Source organism: Phycodurus eques, chromosome 9 (assembly GCF_024500275.1).
Source record: "Phycodurus eques isolate BA_2022a chromosome 9, UOR_Pequ_1.1, whole genome shotgun sequence".
Classification (NCBI taxonomy): Eukaryota; Metazoa; Chordata; class Actinopteri; order Syngnathiformes; family Syngnathidae; genus Phycodurus; species Phycodurus eques.
The window spans coordinates 13,940,780-13,962,079 of NC_084533.1; the positions used below are offsets into that span (position 1 = coordinate 13,940,780).

Sequence of the window (21,300 nt, forward strand, 5' to 3'; positions counted from 1 at the left end):
ATAACAAAAAGAGATGTTCTCGCGGTGATTTCCAGAAATCAGCAAGGTGAATGGCAGTGTTTGGTTGGTGACAGGGGAGATGACTCGGCCATCCAGGGCTGTGACTTCTTTGGGGGATGGAAGTGGTTGGAGAGGGAGTTGGAGCTGATGTACTATATACATTTGTGAATGAAACTATCGTCTGCAGCGGAATCAATTCGGGCAACTATGGGTGTGTTGTGAGCGGAACCTAGACTGTAAGCAGGTACGGTCATATGAGAGGGAGAGCTGGAGGAAATGGTGGATTGGGTCACCACGGCACTCTCAGACTGTGGAGAGCCTCGTCTTTTGGTCGCAGGGAGCAAGTGGCAATGAAATGACCTGATTGACTGCAATAAATGCACAGCCACTGGATGACACGACGCTGACTTTCCTGGGGATCTAGTCGGGTGTGACCAATTTGCATGGGTTCCTCAGGTGCAGTGGGGGTTGGTGAACGGGCAGTCGGAGGTGCAGAAGGCTGGTGAAATGCTGACGGCGCGGTGCCCGTGGTGGGAGGGATCTTATACGCTCGGACCCCCCTTCATTACCAAGCCAATGAATACATATTTTTGATCCCGTGGAAATGGGGATCCATATAATCTGGATCACAACATGTACAATGTAATGGATTACATTATACATTACAAGCTGCATTACAAAACTTTCCATGCGTCAACACTATAATCACCAAGGTCACATACTCAAGTCTTCTATATCATCAAGAGAAAGACAAAAAGAGCAACAATGTGAGGTAAACGTGTATAAAATAATTTAATAAATAAAACATCCAGGGTGAATGTAAACATTTGACATATGATATAAAACAAAAGCCAGTTTGCCTCCACTATGAAACACACACGTGAAATTTAAATGACCTTCACAGAGCCTCAAATGAGTGCATTACACTAAGGCATACAGTAAATATGGTGCATCTCAATAATATAGCTGTAACTTTTCAAAATAGAAGACGAGTAAGTGGCACTAACGAGAGCTGGCTGGCATGCACGCTCCCAAAGTTTCTGACCTACGTGAAATAGTAGAACGCGCACTTTCACTTAAATACTAAGGACTACTGAAAGGTCTTTTCAGAGTAGAAGCATTTGACTTCACCTTGAAAAACTGAATTAGTCTTAAGGAGCGATACCGCAAATTACTGCATTTAGTTTCCAATGAATAAAACAGTTGCCTTTTTCATAAAAAGTGTGAAAACAACTATCAGAACATACAGATCCAGTTTATAGTTCACATCTTTTGCTGTTGTCATGGAAATATGGGGATGAAGTTCTTCAAACTGTTCTTTTTCAGGGACAGAGTAATTGTAGAACTGATTACAATAAATTTTTAACTTTTATGAAATCAATAGGATCTACTATCAAACCCAAACTTAATTCACCATACCATACATTTTGATTTGTTGAATGGTTATCCTTTAGCAGGAAATGACACAACAAAGTGGCAAAAGATTGTAAGATATTGATTGAGCTAAGCTATTATTTAACAATTGCAATTTTCATTGGGTTTTTAATTTTGAAAAAAAAAAAATAATAAAAAAATAAGTCAGTTGTAAATGAATAACTGTCATAATTGTTCTCAGCCCTGATCATCAGATTTCAAAATTCTGAGAGACCAGCCACTCGAGGCTCTGTCAGGGGGGACTGTATACTCCCAATGTTCAAGACTTCTTTTGGACAGTCCAGTTGCTCCTCTAGAATTTGCTTCCCAGTGAGTTCGGGGCTGGAGATTGTTCCTAAGCTATTTGGCAGGGACCTAAAAAATGGCTCAAGCCTGGACAGTGCTGCTTGAATGAAAATTTTGATGCATAATATTAAAACTACTTGCTTGCTTTGACACCAGTCTTAAATATGGACTATTGTCTTTATTCTATCCATCTACGTTCTGTAATTCTATGCATCTTCTACAATTAAATTCCTCCCATGTACAAGTGTTGTGCTAAAACAATACATTTGGTTCATCCAATGTTTTATGATGTTCATATCAAATAAAATAAAGAGTCCTATTTGACAATTTCGCAGAAAGACTTTTTTTTTTGCACCGTTCTACAAGATCCTGGTAACGAGCATAATTGAGAGCATTTATAACATTTGTATCCCTATATTCAGACAAGGTGTGGATTTGAAATATGACATTTTGGTCAAATTATTCAAAAATGGGGAAAAAAGGGTTTATGTACAGAATCTTAAGGCCACATAAGTCTTTTCCTATTTTCATGTGCATCATTTATAGCTAGAAAAGACCCATTCAGCAAATGAAAATTAAGTTCAACTCGAAATTTGGTCTGTCATTTTGGGCTACACTGTACATCTCAAAACATTTTTTTTTTTTTAATTATATTGTAATATTGTTTATATTTTAAAATTCCTATTTTCATTCATGTTGCTTCTATGTGTATAACAAAAAGCATTTTTGAATGGTATAAGACAAAGAATAACAGTAAAGCCAAAGAGCTTTGACAAGTATGATTGAACAATCACTCTGCTGCAGAAAAAGAACACATTTTGCCATGATATTTTAGCAGTCCGGATTTACAGATCAGATTAGAATCCTCTTTATTGCCAAGTATGTACCTGCTGTTCGAGGCGCTGATTTAACAGCTCCATTAACAGGGGCTGCTGCTGCGGAAATTACTTTCAAAACTATAGGGTATGTGAAGCTGGGGACCATATTGACTATAATAATCCAAACAGCTAATCGCTGTGTCACATTTAAAGCCGTGTCAGGTATACAGTGTACTCAGATCATCTTTTAAATAAGGATCATCAGTTAATTCAACAAGAGACTTCTTCAGTTGACACTGCCATGTTGTCACTGCAGAGGGGACTCGACGGCTGCCTCTGCTTTTGCAGACCTTTTCCTGTGAGGGAACGATACCAGATAAATGTTAGCGCTGTATCCGGAAGGCTGCTTCTCAGAAATTTAGATTATACTTGACATCAGCGCGAACATGCAACTATCATCAACTATCAATGAACACATAACCTCATTAAAATAACTTGCACGATTACACAAAACACTATATGAGGTTTCAAGTTCAAATGCTATGAGCCTATGAAAACATTACTGGTCATCAATCTTCTACCACGTATCTTGTTCAGGGTTGCAGTGAGCTGTAGTTTAACCCAGTTGACTGTGAGCGAGAGTTGGACTGCGACAGTGATTGGGACCTACTGTGCCTGCAAGGAAGTCAGGCGAGTGAACCACACCACTATCAGTGACCCAATTACTAGACATTAATCACACCATGCAAGAGTATGAAGAGCATTACTCAGATTTAGGTTTTAACGTCTGAGCAGCAAAACCAATTTGCCCCCTATACCAATTTGAGCAACATGGGAACAGCTCAGGATACACAAAAAGGCACAAATGGGTGACTCTGGGATGCTGTTGTCTTTTGGCAGGGAATCACATCCCATAAACAAATGGAATGATAGTGACATGAGCGGCATATTTTAAAACAAACTGAAATGACTTTTACACTGAGAGGTTATTTTTATGCAAAAACAACTCATTACATTTTGGTCAGACTCTAAGTAAATGTGCAGATGTAATAATATTGTCTACTCGTGTTGGGGCCAAATCGTAGCAGTGACCAACCAAACTGGGTTTCTACAGTATCTGCCCACTTATAAAGTGTTGATTTACACAAAAAGTAAAACATTTTGAGCTGCCTATTTCTGAAAATGTGTCTGTAAGCGAGCCTTCCAGAAGTTTGCCAAATTGCAAGCTCATGTACCAGCTAGCCTCTGAATAGTCGCCATGTTCAAGTGACGGCCAGATCACAGATTGAAACACTAAATCAGTCTAATATTACTACTGGGGAATAACATCAAACATTAACGATAAAAATGTCGTTTTTCGCAACTATTTACACAATGCCACCAGGCATGCTGGGGATACCAGCGTCAACTTCCCCTACTCTCAAGTGTTTTGAGCGCACCAGAACATGTGTGCACAAAAACATGTTTTTATGCAAGAACTCTATATAAACATTTACTATTTTTCAGTTTTTGGCCATGTGCTCAATCCCACCCACTCATTTTGCTCTCAACCACAAATTCACCATCTTTGCCATAGATATGAATAATTGGTAGAAACGACATGCCCCTTTTGAGCTGTGGCGACGCAGAGCTAGTGGGGCCAAAGTGTCAGCACATTCCACGTTTGTGGATAGCAAGAAAACCGAAAAAACAAGGATGCCTGCACATTGTGCTGCATTCCGTTGCATACAACTGCATACAATTACAACAAGGGATAAGGGACTAACCTTTCACAGCAAAAAATATATTTTTGGGGCTTTTCACAGATTTTCTGTATTAATAGCACACCCTTTGGCGTTGACAAAAAACAAAATCTCATGAAAATCAGTTGAGAAATGAGCAAGCTATGACTCATTTCCAATGCCCATGCATTGCTTTTGATGGGAACATCGCCCACGCCAATGTGGCCTACATGTAGGCACGTTGCTTAACTGATTGCTACAGCGCATTGGCAGATCGCCTCTTCTCATCATATCTGTGGCCCTTACGGTTGCGCTACATGATCTTACAAATGTGCCATAACATCAACCAATCAGGAGTTGGCCAACAGGGAAAATTCTGATTGGCTGTTTAGGATCCAATCATAACTAAGCTCGCTAGGTACCGGGTTAGCTCGCTAGTTACCTCACTCGATTGTCTAATGTGAAGTGTGGGTCCACATAACAGAGAAACTTTAGGGAATGTAGGGAATGTTAACTGTTTAGTAAACACGGCAGCCTCCATTATTCGGCCTGTGGCTCACACTGACAAGACATTTGAGCATTGAGCACATACTGTACAAAGATATTTGAGTGAAAGTTTACATTCACGGGACGTGTTTTCAAAACATTCAGCGGAAATGCCCACAGTGTCCGACAGCTGGGAGGAGGCCCCCCATTTTTCAAGATTTTGGAGTCACATTTTACATAATTGGCCAGATTTGGCAGGGTTCTGTAGTGTGTCAAATTTATACAACATTTTTATTTTTCACTTTATTCTCGATGTGACAATAAATGTAATGACAGCAATACTCTGCATTGGTCCTGCAGTACAGAGGGCAGGGTGAGGAGAGGCTTAATCGCATGAGACATGGCTTTCCCCCTCACCTCAAAATAGACTAATTGCAAATGTGCTGTCAATCTTCATCCACAGAATAGTGGCGGCGACAGTCAAGACACCTGGGAACTCTTTTAATAATATAAAGTCTGTATACCTGTTTAAATGCCAGGTTTGTGTGATATACAAAATGAGAACAAGATAAATCATTTTCATCATCTCAATTGAAAAAAACTAATCTTTGATAGGAGAAGTATAAAGAAACAACTGAGATAATGTGGTTGCACAAGAGTGAACACCGTCTTACAATTGGAGATGTTGCGGTGTTCAGAATTTAAACTTGTTTAAATGGAGTCAGCACACACCTGCTATCATTTAAAGTTCCCCTGATTAACCCCCAATAAAGTTCAGCTGTTATAGTAGGCTTATCCTGACATTATATTCTTTTCAAGCAGAAGCCTCAAGGTTTTGTTCTTTTTTTATTTTTACTTCCCCTCTCGGAAAAAATATTTTTTTCCCCCCCAATTGAGTTGTACAAGTTATAGGTCACATTAGTGGTTGAAAAAGTTATGAAATTATTTATCATGGTCTCATTTTTTAAATAGGGGTTTTCCTGGCATTGGAAAACCTGCGTCAACTTTTTGTATCCCATGTATGTCTTTAGGTGTGGACTGTGTTACGATTACCTGCGCCCAGTCTTGGGCCGGCCGCTCTTGCTACTTTTTGACGTTTTGGGCCTCTCTAGTTTCATCAATGACTGTTGCATGCTCTCCTCTGTGTAAGCCAAATACACGTAAGACAAGTCTACTTCGAAAGGCTGCAGGATGAGATGAGAGAGAAAAGCACAGTGTCGAGAAGAAAAGTAACAGATTTGAACGTTTGTCATCTAGACTTGGACAAATACAGCAGAAAAGACTCACATCTTTTTCTTTTTTGCCTGGAGCAGGTGTCTGTTTTCTCATATTGTTGCCAGTGAAGGCGACACATTTCTGACACAAGAGGGCAATACATATTAGAGAGAATACTTAACTTGACACCCACTAACCATCAGGTACACTTACAAAAATCACATTAAGCCTAAGCTTTATTGTGAAGTTAGTTTAAAATAAAATAGAAAATCTTACCAGCTGCCATTCTCCAATGTCTTCATTCCAGTTCACATAGTTCTCAATCATCTCCTACAAAAAATGTATGTTACAACAGATGGATAAATATGATAGTGTATTCTCACAACTAGATTGGATCCATGTAGTGCTGGCAGTTCACAGAGAACTCTGCAAGGAAAGAAAAAGTGTACAATGCAGTTTCTAGCTACGTCAGTGGTTCTTAATCTGGGCTCAATCAAACCCTGGGGATTCTGTGAACGTCAAGACTCACACACACACACAGACAGTGCGTGGGTTTGTTCTGTTCACCTCACTCATATGATCCATGACATCACACTCCGCTCATTGACTGCATACTGTTTGTTACAACGTTTTGCAATGTTACCACTTTCCAAGCGATCCTTTTTCTGGATGGCAGGGATAAAAAATGAAGATGAAGAAGATTTGCAAAACTTATGAGAGGGGCAATTGCCATGGTGAAGCCACGCATTTCTGAACTTTTCTCTGTAAGGCAACAGCAGGGTACCGTAAATATTAATTGAGTAAGTCGTAAGTAAGTAAGTAGTTGTTTTTGTGTGAAATTCATGTTTTGTTGTTTTTATTTTAACAAAGTGATTTTGTGTACAACTGATTTGTGGTTCATTTTGTGCACTGATAAAATATACAACTGTGTTTTGAATCTGGAAAAAAAAAGTATTTCCAATTATGAAGGAGTTCGGGGAATGCACAAATGCAACTGTGGATTTCGGTACCTCCAACAACATTAGGAACCACTGAGCTAGGTAGAGAGCAGCTATGGCATCAATGTACACTCTTGTTCCAATAACTTGTAGCCTCTGGCTTTGTTCTTATTTCTAACAGAAAAAGTATGACGAAACAACATTCTAACATAATTGACAACACAGGGAACTATTCTTAATCTCAATCTAATTTGACATTTATAACTGACAAATAGAATAAGAAAGTATTGGTTGTTTAGTCTGCCCTGAGCATGTTAGATTCACATCATATTATTAATGTCTCTCGGCAACTAATTTACATTTACATAAATGGGAAACGCCAACCTTTTAGCGTGTATAAACCAATCAGACATCTAAATGCAGACCTGGTATTCTTGAGGTATAAAGTTGTCTATGATCAGCATTTGGAGTCGCAGCTCCCGGCTCAGCTGGCGAATGTTCTCCAGCAGGCCCTCAATCTCTCTGTGATGCTCTTGTTGCAGATCTGCCAACTAAAATACATAGCTGAAGTATGAAGTATAAGGCACAGCAGAAGACAGGGCGTCAATAACGGAATGTTTAACATGGCATATCTGACCAAGTTCCAATAATTACCTCCTTACGTTTTCACCAGCATGTGTTTGTTTCCAGCACAATTCTACTGATTTTCACAAAACATTGAGGAGCAAATGTGGCATTTAAGATTTGGGAAACCCTTTTCTGCCACCTACAGGACACAGGTGATCAACCTTGATGAAGGTCTGTCCTTTCCTTTCCAAGATGCTTTTTTTCAAAATCTAATTAAAACTTTTGCTAAACATATGCCCCTGCCGGTGCTACTTACTTCTGATTTCGCAGCCATCAACATGGTCCACACTTTCTTCAATTTCTTGGTCTTCCCTTGGGCCTCCTCCTGAAGGCTTGTGTACTTCTCCTCAATGTCCAGGCGCTCTTGCTGTGTTTAGACATTATATATTATAAACCCCAATTCTAATGAAATTGGGACATTGTGTGAAACGTAATTAAAAACAGAATATAATCATTTGCAAATCCTTCTCAACCTATATTCAATTGAATACATTACAAAGACAAGATATTTAATGTTCAAACTGATGAACTCTGTTTTGTGCAAATAACCTCTCAGTTTGAATTTGATGCCTTCAACACATTCCTAAAAAGCTAGGACAGTGGCAACAAAAGACTGGGAAAGTTGAGGAATGCTCAAAACACCTGTTTGAAACATTTCAGAGGTGAACAAATTATTTGGCAACAGGTGAGTGTCATGATTGACATTGTAGCAAGCAAGGATAGGGCAAGGTTCATCACCTTGTGAACAACTATGTGAGTAAATCGTCCAACAATTTAAGAACGTTTCTCAACGTACAATTGCAAGGAATGTAGGGATTTAGAGGATCCCCAAATCCAGGTGTGAAAAACTTGTTGCGTCATTCCCAAAAAGACTCATGGCTGTACTCAAAAGGCTGCTTCAACTAAATACTGAGCAAAGGGTCGGAATACTTATGGCTGTTGGATATTTCAGTTTTTCTTTTTTAATAAATCTGCAAAAAAAAATAGGTTGAAAAGGACTTGAAAATCATTGTATTCTGTTTTCATGTATATTTTTTCATGCCTTTTTTTATTTGTTATTTTTTTACACAAATAAAAAACATTTACATGGGTAGGCAGGTAGAGCGGGATGAACAAGATATTGTATTAAATTATTCCTTTTCATATGAACATAAAAATATAAGTTCACCAAATGATAACTTGTAACTGTTACCTCTTTCTCCTCCAGTTCCTTGCGAAGGCGTTCTGCCCTCCGGCGGCGTTCTTCCAACTCACTGTTGGACTCCTCCAGAAGTTTCTCCTGCTCCTCAGCCTTTGCTAACAGGTCGACGCCCCCTACGATCACCTTCTTCTCCAAGGCTGACAATTTCTCACGCAGAAGGTGATGTTCCTGCCTAGTTGTGAAAATTCAAACAGTCAATCGTGAGAAATTAGATGTTAGCACAATTTAAATCTGACTACGAACACAGCATGCAATCCTCTAATTTATGATACTGTACATTTACCATAAAAGTTGTCAACAGAATCAGGTTCAAATAATAAGGGGACATCTCTCGAACTGTTAAGTGTCTTTGGAATGATGTTGACAAAAATGGCATCACAAGTATCTCACTTAATATAGACAAAATGTTTCAAACTAGTGAACGGTGAACGACTGGTCAGCACATCTGCCTCATAGTTCTGAGGACCGGTGTTCAAATCCCGGCCCCGCCTGTGTGAAGTTTGCATGTTCTCCCTGTGCCTGCGTGGATTTTCTCCAGGCACTCCGGTTTCCTCCCGCATCCCAAAAACATGCATGTTAGGTTAATTGAAGACTCTAAATTGCCTGTAGGTGTGAATGTGAGTGCAAATGGTTGTTTGTTTATATGTGCCCTGCGATTTGCTGGCAACCAGTTCAGGGTGTACCCCGACTCTTGCCCAAAGATAGCTGGGATAGGCTCCAGCACGCCCGCAACCCTTGTGAGGATAAGCAGTACAGAAAATGGATGTTCCAAACTAAACTTTGACCTGTGTTTTGAAACTCGATGTTTAATTTCTTTTAAGTATGTTACATTTTATTGTTCTTCTGGTGGACTCACTGAGCTTTGAGAAGATCCTTCTCCCTCTTCTCCAGTTCGGCTTTTGCCTTGTTCCGCTCCTCCTCCTCCATGTCCAGCTTTGCCTCCAAAGCCTTTCGCTCCTCTTCAATCTTGGCCTGCATCTCCACCATCTTTTCTGGGGAAACCTTCTTTTTCCCTGAAGATAAGAAACAAACAAGGTGCCATTAATTGACAGTTTATTGTTAATGTAATTTCCCCCAAACCAAAGACCTGTGCAAGTTTTTGTTTTGAAAAAATAAAATTGGAATGGCTATCAAAATATTTTACAAAATAATGTGTTATATTTTTATTTTATTATTTTTATTTTCGGGAGGCCTTAACAATACCGGCTTATTGTTAGTGGTATAGTGCAATATTCAATATTTCAGTGGCACAATCTTTGTGAAGACGGACATCCACAGATGGTATTCATTCTTGGACAGAAATGTTAACAGTGGCTTAGAAACAAATTACTTAGATATACAGTGGACCCCTGCTATTCGTTGAGGATAGGAACTGGGCCGGACCGCGAATAGCGACAATCTGCAGATAATTGACGCTCATTAGAATTGCATTGAAAAATCAAATACATTATTATTATGATTATTAGTATTTTTAAACCCTGAAATTTTTCGAATACATGGGGATAAACCGCCAATATGTATTTTTTGGGATTGGTTCCTCCCAAAAAAGAAAAAAAACAAAGAAAAAAATTTAAATATTAAAAAAATAAATACATTGAAAGAAAATACGCAAATAGGTGAATTCGCAGATCCCGAACCACGAGTATGCGGGGGTCCACTGTTACCACTAAAATATATACAGTGGTGCCCTGAGGTACGAGTGATTCGACTTATGAGTTTCTTGAGATGCAAGCAGTCGTTTGGCCGATTCCTTGCTTTGACTTTTAACCGCAGACTTCAGATGCAAATGCTGTCTGATGGCTGTGAACTCAACTCACTTCACAATCAGCAGCACTTTGGCAAATACTGAACAACAATTCTTCAAAAAAGGCTTTCAGTTGTTTATTGCCACTCCCAGTTTAATGTTACTGTCAAAACTAAACATAAAGAAAGAGAATTTAAAACAACCACATACCTTAGCCTTTCAGTCCGCTATCTTAATGCTAACGCTAAGAAGCATCTATGTTGCGGTGGTTTAACCATTTAGGCAACGGCTTGAAGACAAACTGTGTAGTAACAAATGTAGACAACAGTACAAGTAATCCCTCGTTTATTACGGGGGTTACTTTCCAGACGAATACTTTCCAGACGAAATCCGTGACGTACACACCATATATTAATTTAATTATTGATGCACCAAAATGAAAATTCTAGACTGAAACCGAAACCCGAAACTGATAACCCGAAAGCCGAAACACCGGATGAAATTAATAGTCAAACTTCACACAAAGCGCTTTACATTAATTACAATATAAAAATAAATCACTCGCCAATATTATAAAAATATGCTAAATATTAGTAAAATTGCATTCATGGCTATTTCTGCAGAGCTGCCAACCTATAGAAATTCACTTTCAGAACAATTTGTCTGAATTTCCATATTTTTAAAATTATGTCAAGAACATTACCGTGGGACAGTTATTGCAGTATATTATGTAATAGGATAAAAAATAATGTCTGTCTATTGTCTTACTACAGCGGCTCCAACTACCGGAGACAAATTCCTTGTGCATTTTTTACATACTTGGCAAATAAAGAGGATTCTGTTTCCGATGTCATTATCAAACCGTGGGTGTAGGGTGTGTGTAATAAAGTGCTTCTATTGCTCCCAGGTGGCCAAGGCAGGCTCACCAGAAAGAGCAGCACAATGGCCATTGAAATTGTAGTGTGACAAAAACTGTTGATTTTTTATTCTATTTACTTGTCATTACTGTATGTTTTTATGAAGTACAATATTATGGAGTGCCATTTTTCTCTTCCTTAAACTACAAATTAGAACATCTTTGCGGGGAAAGGCTGGAATGGATTAATGGTATTTCCAATTAATTTCAATGGAAAAGATTATTTGAAATACAAGGATTTTGAGTTGTTAGTGTGGTCATAGAACAAATAAAATTTTCAAGGCACCACTGTAAAGTGCTTCCTGCAAAAAGCGAAATCTTTGCTACAGGAAAGAAAGCATGAATATTATATTACACCGACCTCTTTCTCCTTGAAAGAAGAGGTGTGGTAAAAACACAATGGCAGAAAGAGAAAGAATACATGACTGTTAACCTGAAATACCAAAACAGTAAAGACAAAAGAAAACAACAACACATCAATGAATGAAACATGAAGGTGAAGCCCTGAAAGGGTAGAAGAATAAAGCCTAGATGAGCCATGAGCTGAATGTGAGAATTTAAAAGTAAACAGTCTATTATTTGTTATTAATAAAGACCCTGTGAAAGTCTGAGATTTGTTTTTACATACATTCAGAGGTGGGTAGTAATGTGCTCCATTTAACTCTGTTACATTTACTCAAGTCACATTTTGGATAAATTGCACTTCTGAGAGTAGTTTGAATCAACCATACTTTTACTCGAGTATTTATGTGAAGAAAAATTGATATTATTTTAATCATTCAAATTTGGCAGGGTTGTTTACAACTCTTCTCTGTGGTGTGTCATATTTAGAAGACATTCATTTTCACTTTACAGGGAGAAATGTAATCTGTCAAAAATTTGCATATTTCTGTCAATGACACATGCCAACATCAACAATGATAGGAGGATGCGGAGTGTGTGTCATATGCAATTTGCCGTCAGCATCATAAATTATCTGTCAATTAAACTATAGTATAAATAAGATATAGTAACCTAGCTTATAGATACAGGATCTGACCTCTTATGTCAAGTGAATACTAAACAGATCTCGGTTATAGAGCAGAAAAAAAAGTTTTGGAGAAGACTACTGCCAAGACGGCAAACGTCAATAAAATGTGATCTTAAGGCATTACGTAATACATGATAAAAGCATTTCACAAAATTTAATTACCTGCCTGTATGAGGACAAACTGTATTCAAATTGATGTAATTGTTACCTCTTCGTCGCCTGCGTCCTTGTCCAGCGTCCCCTCCCTCTTCATCCCCTTCATCGAGCTCATCTGACCCGCTACCCTCCGAGCCAGAGATCTCCTCACCTGGGATGGCATTATGGAACAATTTTAAGGTTGCATGCCAAAGACTATAACATAAGAGTGACTGTAATTTTGTGCTCATCTTAAGTGGGAAAAAAAAGCCTTATTACCTTCCTCTAGTTTCTTTTTCAGATCCTCAATCTCCTTCTGAAACTTGCGCAGTAGAGCTTCCTTAGGGTCCTCGTTGATTCTGGCTTTGTTCTTGATGTTTTTGGCTCTGTTAGCATAGCGCAGGGTACTGATGGTCTCATCGTAGTTGTAGTCTGCAGGACCTATGTTTGCACACTGGGTGGCAATAAGAAAGAATGTTAACATGCTGAAATCTCACCAATTCTTGGAAAGTGACTAATTTGCTTGGTATGCAGGCGAATATTACAAACTTGGAATCTTACCATCAAGGTCTTCGAGTTCCCTCCGAGTGAATCCTGCAGCAAGCGGGTAAGTTTGGAGTTCCTGTAGGGCACATGGGTGCTTTTGCCATCCACCAGGGCGGAGATGACGTTACCCAGCGTGGAGAGTGACAGATTGATCTTTGTTGCTTCCTTGAGGCGCTGGCCAGTGGCTCCTGTTTTACCCTGTCTTTCTGAACCCTGTGAGGGGAGTGAAGAGATGAAAATAATAAGGCATAGGCCATGTCCACATAATCACAGAAATGTTATTCAAAATTGGCCAGGGTGAGAGCTGCTCCTCTTTACTCTAGAGCAACACGGTTTCCTAATAGACAATCTATTAATGTATTTTTAAGAGCACTTAAGCAAGTATTATGAAATATAGTTTTGTTTTACCTTAAAGAGGCAAAAATATAATATAATATAATATATAATCATACCAGAGCATGCATTGCTCTGGTATGATTTTGGCCCATTCCTCCACACAAGCAGTCTTCAAATCTTGAAGGTTCTGTGGGCTTCTTTTATGGACGTTGATGCTGCCGCCACCATGCTTCACTGTTGGGACTGTATTGGACAGGTGATGAGCAGTGCCTGGTTTTCTCCCCACATACCACTTAGAATTAAGGTCAAAAAGTTGTATATTGGTCTCATCAGACCAGAGAATCTTATTGTCATTCAGGTGTTTTTTAGCAAACTCCATGCAGGCTTTCATGTGTCTTGCACTGAGGAGAGGCTTCCGTCGGGCCACTCTGCCATAAAGCCCCGACTGGTGAAGGGCTGCAGTGACTTTCTCGAACTTTCTCCCATCTCCCGGCTGCATCTCTGGAACTCGGCCACAGTGACCTTTGGATTCTTCTTTACCTCTCTCACCAAGGCTCTTTTCCCCCCAATTGGTCAGTTTGGCCGGAAGGGCAGCTCTAGGAAGGGTTCTCTGGTCATCCCAAACGTCTTCCATTTAAGGATTATGGAGGCCACTGTGCTCTTAGAAACCTTAAGTGCAGCAGAATTGTTTTTGTAACCTTGGCCAAATCTGTTTCTTGCCACAATTCTGTCTCTGAGCTCTTCAGCCAGTCCCTTTGACCTCATGATTGTCATTTGCTCTGACATGCACTGTGAGCTGTAAGGTCTTACACAGACAGGTGTGTGGCTTTCCTGATCAAGTCCAATCAGTATAATCAAACACAGCTGGACTCCAATGAAGGTGTAGAACCATCTCAAGGATGATCAGAAGAAATGGACAGCACCGAGTTAAATATATGAGTGTCACAGTAAAGGGTCTGAATACTTATGGCTGTGTGATATTTTTAATAAATCTGCAAATATTTCAACAATTCTGTTTTTTTTCATGTCAATATGGAGTGCTGTGTGTACATCAATGAGGAAAAAAATTAACTTAAATGATTTTAGCAATGGGCTGCAATATAACAAAGAATTAAAATTTTAAGGGTGTCTGACTACTTTCTGTACCCACTGTAAGCCTGTAACCAATGGCATCGTTATGTTTTGCAACAATTGGTTTGCAATGGTTTTGAGACAGCTCTTTGCTCTTACCCATCACGAGATGTTTCGTAACTCACACCTCGGCAATGAGACCTTTTTGTAGGCTATCAATTAGGACTGAACTAGCTGCTATTCATTGGCACTGACAAGGGGCTGGATTGCTGTTTGATTACTGATAGATTTTAGGTGTTTTCTTGGCTTTCCATGCCTTTTTGCACCTCCCTTTTGTCATGTGTTCAATACTTTTTCCCTGTGTCATTTCACATTATTACACACTTAATTTCTGATTTGTTCTACTTTCTTTATATGTATAGATTACTTGGGTTGTTGCCAACATCTGGTGAAAATTTTATGTCAATAGCACCTTTGGAAATATATTTAGTGAGAAAAATGGTGACGTCTTAAATACTTACTTTAGCCGCTGTAGCAAAATGTGGAAAAAGTGAAGGAGTGTGAATACTTTCTGGTGGCACTGTAACTAATGTTTTACATACTGCGAGATCAACCAGATGAAGTTTTCCCATGCGCACGTGCTGGTTTCCATCAACACCCTTTTCGCTGCACTCGATGGTGATGGTGAAGATGGCGTGCGATCTCGAGCTGTGCTCATTCATATTTGTAGCACCAACAGAGCCTGTTGAAAGGGAAATACAGAAAACCACAGTTTGTTTTCAACAATGATGTAGCTACACACAAAACAACTATTGTATGTGAATTAAGAGGCTACCCAGTTTTGTACAAAGTACAAGCTTGTTATTAAAGTCTCTTTCCAGTCAGTTTGAGTTCCTTATAAATTTCAATGTGGTTTTCCATATCACTCTACTGAAAATCTTTACAAACACATGTACAATAATGTTGGAATATGTGGTTAAGTCTCTTCTTACGGTTTTTGTTGCCCAAAGTCATGATCCTGTCCATGTCATCAGCATTGTTTGCCACATACCCAGAAAGATCTTTGATATAAACGCCAACATCTGGTCTTTCTTTAACCTATGCGGGAGAACAAAAAAACTTGATGATGCACAACAATTATTCAGTCCATGCAGCAAAGTCTCATCAGCTGCTTTTTATTTTTATTTTTTTACCAGTTACCAGAGCTATAAAGATGACAATGTCTTTAACTGCTCGGTTTCAATATTACTCACTGGATCAAAAACAATTATGGGTTATAGATTTGATACCTCCAGTCTCTGCGTCTGGTCCTTGGCCAACAAGTCACGCACTTCTTCATTATAAATCTCAAGGTATGATACATGAACCAAAAACCTGTTGAAGTGTAAGGCACCAGATAAGACTACCAATTTGTCATTCCGTTCAATTTCTCAAGCATCAGAATGTTAAAACGCAAGTAAAAATAACTATCCAAATCCTACTTCCAAGCATGGCATTAATGTTAAGAGGTGTAGACTTTTTGAATTTGTACATATAAATAAATGTAACAATGCAATGTATATTATAAATAAATGTAACAATGCAATGTATATATAAAAAGGGAAATGTTGATAATGTGGCAAAAAAAAGCCTCAAATTAGTAATGTCTATGTACCTAGTGTCCCCCTCTGCTTTGGCAATGTGACCAAATATATGGGCAAAGGAGTTGGGTATTATCCCTCGGAGCTCTGGCACTGCTCGTACACCTTCCATGGTGAAAGTCTTCCCGGTTCCAGTTTGTCCATAGGCAAAGATCGTACCTAAAATGGTCAGAAATATACAAAGAAGAAAAAATAATTTTAAAAAAATCCACTTGGAGATAAAGGATGGGTTGCAAAATACAACAAATAAAATTCTGACAATTAATAATTAATTCTGTGACTACGTCTGACTAATATACATGTAATTGGCTTTTCATTGGCCCATGTGCTACCCAATACACAACACTGTCTCATTTTTGGAGAAGCATAACACTTGAGTTTTGAACAATATTTATTATTTGTGGTTGTAGTTTACAGAGATATACATACACAACGTCACAGCATGAACTGATAGTTTTAAACACAAATAAATGCCTCTGAATTTGTACAATTTGAATTAACTTGATACCACCACAAAAACATTCCAGTGACAGCAATGATGAAAATTTGATGACAAAGGAACGGGAATTGGACTTGAAAACATCATAGCGACAGAAGCTGTACAGTCAGTGCAATATAGCCAAGTCTGCATCAATAATATAAGAATGGAACGCAAATCAGAAAGTCAGTTGGTTTTGTGTTTATGTGAAGGCACTTACCAATTAGGCAAAAACAACCAGGGTCTCCACAACTGCCATGAGCAAAATCCTTTATTTTTTAACACTAACATACAGCTGATTAACTTGTTTTTACACCCAATGATGTTAAAATGTTCAACTTCGCATGCAGTTTTATGGAAGTTTGACCTTGTAACAGTAACAGTAATCGGCCTCATCAAAGCTGGTGACGAGTATGTGTATCGACAGCAAAAAGAGCAGCTGGAGCTTTGGTGAGGCCGACACAACCAGGAGCTGAACACGCTCAAGACAGTGGAGATGATCATGGACTTCAGGAAGCTTCCTTCGCCACAGCTGCCCCTAACGCTATCCAACTGCCCCGTGTCAACCGTCGAAACTTTCAAGTTCCTGAGAATTACAGTCTCTCAGGACCTGAAGTGGGAGACCAACATCAACTCCATCCTCAAAAAGGCAGACATTCCAACAGCTTCTTCCCTCTTGCCATTAAATTGCTAGAGGTTAAGTGACTCTCGGTAGTGTGTTTTTATGTCTTAAAAGTATTTGTCAGAATGGCTGTCTGTTAGAGCGGCTCCAACTACCATAGACAAATACCTTGTGCGTTTTTGACATACTTGGCAAATAAAGAGGATTCTGATAAAATCCTTAATCCTTATCAGATTCTTACAAACTAGGGCTCATTTTATGGGCATATCATTCCTCAATTCAATGATATTGTCTACTTTGATATACAGGAATCCTGAAAATTTTAGTAATATACCTACACCCTTCTGTTAAATGTAGTGTACTTGTAGAGCACTGCAAACTACAATAATAAAAATAATAAATAACAATAAAACCGCCCCTAAATTTTGTCATACAGTGCAAGCGTACCTAATATAGTCTGGTGGGCATATAAGAATCCACACAGGCTGTTAAGCTAAATTATCACATTATAGCACCGTTTTACCATTGTATCCTGCTAGCACCGAGTCAACGATGGGCCGGGCTGTGAGGTTGTAGACATCCAGCTGTTTGCTTTCTGGTCCAAACACCGTGTCAAACGTGAAGGTTTTGGGGGGCTCCTGTTGGGTCTCCAGCTTGTTGACTGTGATGGTGCCGCGGATCTCGTCCACGGCGACGGCCTGCTTGTGGCACATCGCATTCTCTTTCTGGTTCAGTGGACGACACCGTACCACCACCTTGACGTTATCGCACACCTCCGGCTTGTCAAGCTTATTGCTCTGAAAGATAACACGGTCGGTCATTGTGCGCACGTAACCACAGTCAAAACGCTCGAGTGGAAAACTGACAAGGATGCAGTTTAATATGAAATAATTAGCATCGTGTAGGTAGCAAGAGGATTCCGAGTAGGTTGGTGATGAAGCATTATTTTCTGATAATCGGCGCTTGGTTGCTAAGGATGACGAGACACAAACACTCCAGATAACAGCAACGGTGTTAAGAACAAAATTGAGACGTATATCCAGCGACTATACGAAATCGTCGTAATAGACATGTAACAACGCGCAAAGTGTTCATTTCCCCAGTACTCTGGTTAACGGCGAGTGAGCTAATAGGCTAACCGGTTAGCATCACATTATTGGGATCGGAGGAAGGGAGGAACCCTTGGCGAACAAAACAAAATACAAAGCGACTTACCGGCATTGTAAAACAGCAGGGATGTAGCTAAAAGTATACGTGCAATGACTGGTACTTGTTTGGCTGTGTTCGTTGGACATTAGACTTGCTATTTGAAGAATTTAAATGCCATCGTAGAATCCATAACATCAGTGTCACGTTCGATAGCTTGGATGAGACTGTCTGCGCATGCGTCACCTGCTGTGGGGCGACAAATGTAAATTCCTGGCAGTTGCCATAATGCGACATATGTTGACGTTTTTAATGGCATTCATCACAAAAAGTCGCCCCCAACCTTCAAGTTGTACTAAATTTGGTCTCCAAACATACTCTTAATGCGTCCTCGCTGTCGTTGAACAATAAGTCTAAAGGTTTCTAAGTAAAATAAAATGACGAACCTTCATCTGTTTCATCACTCCCAATGTCAAATAAGTCCAGGATGTTAAGCATCAAAGGTCAAATGTACATACTCGAATACTTTTTAGCAGTTTCAGTTCCCTTAGTTTTACACGTGAGGACCCCAAAGGATGACACCACGCCTTGGTGCGTCTTCACGACTATCACCATGGCAACGGACAAACCATGAAGATGTATTTATGTTAGAACATACGTACAAGAGTCTTTAATCACATAATCTACAAATTTTAACTGTTTTGTTTTTTATGTAAATGTCTGCTAACTGGTGTCTGTGCAATATTGTTTCACACAATAGTTTGAACACCTTAAACACCTAACCTATAATTCCATTACAACAAGCTGGCAATTTTTTGACTTGAGTTCGTTGTCACATTTCTGTGGGGCCAATTATTTATTACTTGTGCACTCACTGTAGTTGTCTCGCCATGCTGCACTATTTGCATATACTGGCCACTCATGCCAGAGTAGCATCTGCTCCATTTGCACACTGATTGAGGAGTATCTGTAACATTTGCACAACCGACATTGTCCCAGATGATCGCACTACTCGTCACTTTAAACCGCATACACTCCTTGAAGTCTCAGCGCCCTTTGCACAATGGTCATTGCACCGGACTATTGCAATATTAGTCGTTCGAACTGCTCTAAGTGCTAGAGGACTCTGCATCTTTTTGCACAATTGTTTTTTGTCAATGTCTTTATGTCCCCAAAGTGTTCTGTAAATTGACTGTTTGTTGTACTAGAGCGGCTCCAACTACCGGAGACAAATTCCTTGTGTGTTTTGGACATACTTGGCAAATAAAGATGATTCTGATTCTGATAATCTTTAGAAGCAGCAAGTAGGTAAACAGATGTCACATTAAAAGTATTAGTATTTAGAATGTGTTATCTGTGAATGACTTTCCAATACTGTTATTCAACATAATGCCTTTGGTTTTTTTATTCCTGTTTGTTAGTTTACCTTCACCAATCAACCCCCTTAAGAGAGACATAATTATTGTCTTAGGTAGTTTATTGTCACAGAGGAAGTATAGATATTTGACTTCCCATAATTAGATTGTCTCGTCTTTGTAGGTTTTGACAAAGGCACTCACCTTCAGTCCCCTCCAAAAGTATTGGAACAGCAAGCTCAATTCCTTTGTTTATGTTGTGTACTGAAGACATTTGGGTTTCAGATCAAAAGATGAATATGAGACAAAAGTTCAGAATTGCAACTTTTATTTCATGGACAGACAGACTGAACAAAGCACCTTTTGTTGGAAGCTTTCAAGTGAGCAAAATTATTGGAACAGGCATGATTAAATTAACTTAACTTGAATAACTTAATATTTGGTGGCATAACCCTTACTTGCAATAAGTGCATCAAACCTGCAACCAGTTGACTTCACCAGACAACAGTCTTTCTTTATTCGAAATGCTTTTTCCAGGCCTTTACTGCAGCCTCTTTCAGTTCTTGTTTGTTTCTAGGGGTTTCTCCCTTCAGTCTCTTCTTCAGGAGGTAAAATGCATGCCCTATTGGGTTAAGGTCCAGTGATCGACTTGGCCAGTCTGAGACCTTCCACTTTCTCCCCCTGATGAAGTCCTTAGTTGTCTTTGCAGTGTGTTTTGGGTCACTGTCTTGTTGCATGATGAAGCTTCTCCCCATTAGTTTGGATGCATTTTTCTGTAAATTGTCAGACAAAATTGTTTTGTAGACTTCAGAATTCATTCTGCTGCTACCATCATGAGTTACATCACTAATGACTAGAGAGCCCGTTCCAGAAGCAGCCATGCAAGCCCAAGGGATGACATTACCTCCACCATGCTTCACAAATGAGCTTGCGTGTTTTTGATCATAACCAGATCATTTTTCTTTCTCCATCCTTTGGCCTTTCCATCACTTTGCTATAGGTTAATCTTTGTCTCATCAATCCATAAAACTTTGTTCCAAAACTTTTGTGGCTCATCTGTGTACCTCTTTGCAAAATCCAATCTGGCCTTCCGATTCTTTTTGCTGATGAGTGGTTGGCATCTTGTGGTATGGCCTGTATATTTCTTCTCTCAAAGTCTTCTTCGAACAGTGGGTTGTGATACCTTCACCCCTGCCCTGTGGAGGTTGGCAGACCATTTTGTCTGGCAATTTAATGAAAAATGCATCCAAACTAATTGGGAGGAGGTTCATCATGCAACAAGACAATGACCCAAAACACACTGCCAACACAACAAAGGACTTCATCAGGGGGGGAAAGTGCAAGGTCTTGGACTGGCCAAGTCAATCACCGGACCTTAACCCAATAGAGCATGCATTTTACCTCCTGAAGATGAGACTGAAGGGAAAAAAAAAACGGAAATAAATAAGAACTGAAAGAGCTGCAGTAAAGGCCTGGAAAAGCATTTCAAATGAAGAAAGCAACAATCTTAAATCAACTGGTTGCAGGCTTGATGCAGTTATTGCAAGTAAGGGTAA

General features: G+C 39.3%; 1 protein-coding gene across 2 annotated transcripts; it reads right to left on the reverse strand.

Annotated features, from left to right (window-relative positions):
- Nucleotides 1–768: 768 nt before the first annotated feature.
- kif3a (kinesin family member 3A) lies at nucleotides 769–18,615 on the reverse strand. 2 transcript variants are annotated; one of them, XM_061685541.1, is made up of 17 exons: nucleotides 18,459–18,615; nucleotides 17,767–18,040; nucleotides 16,158–16,302; nucleotides 15,793–15,877; nucleotides 15,496–15,601; nucleotides 15,106–15,245; nucleotides 13,112–13,309; nucleotides 12,830–13,004; nucleotides 12,624–12,722; nucleotides 9,582–9,738; nucleotides 8,717–8,897; nucleotides 7,781–7,891; nucleotides 7,323–7,448; nucleotides 6,236–6,289; nucleotides 6,032–6,100; nucleotides 5,798–5,928; nucleotides 769–2,893 (listed from the first exon to the last, which is right to left on the reverse strand). In XM_061685541.1, exons 1-17 carry the CDS (start codon nucleotides 18,462–18,464, stop codon nucleotides 2,845–2,847), a joined length of 2,106 nt encoding a protein of 701 aa, XP_061541525.1. In that variant the 5' UTR covers nucleotides 18,465–18,615; the 3' UTR covers nucleotides 769–2,844. The 2 variants fall into 2 exon arrangements, with proteins under 2 accessions (XP_061541525.1, XP_061541526.1); XM_061685542.1 differs by lacking the exons at nucleotides 769–2,893; nucleotides 5,798–5,928; nucleotides 6,032–6,100; nucleotides 6,236–6,289 and having other exon boundaries at nucleotides 7,326–7,461.
- Between the last annotated feature and the right edge of the window lie 2,685 nt (nucleotides 18,616–21,300).

Excerpts from the sequence above, each read along its gene's own strand:
- kif3a (XM_061685541.1), bottom strand. Across the intron at positions 9,739-12,623 it reads AGGACGCAGGCGACGAAGAG|GGAAAAAGAAGGTTTCCCCA; the intron begins GTAACAATTACA and ends TCTTATCTTCAG. Across the intron at positions 7,892-8,716 it reads AGGAACTGGAGGAGAAAGAG|CAAGAGCGCCTGGACATTGA; the intron begins GTAACAGTTACA and ends GTCTAAACACAG.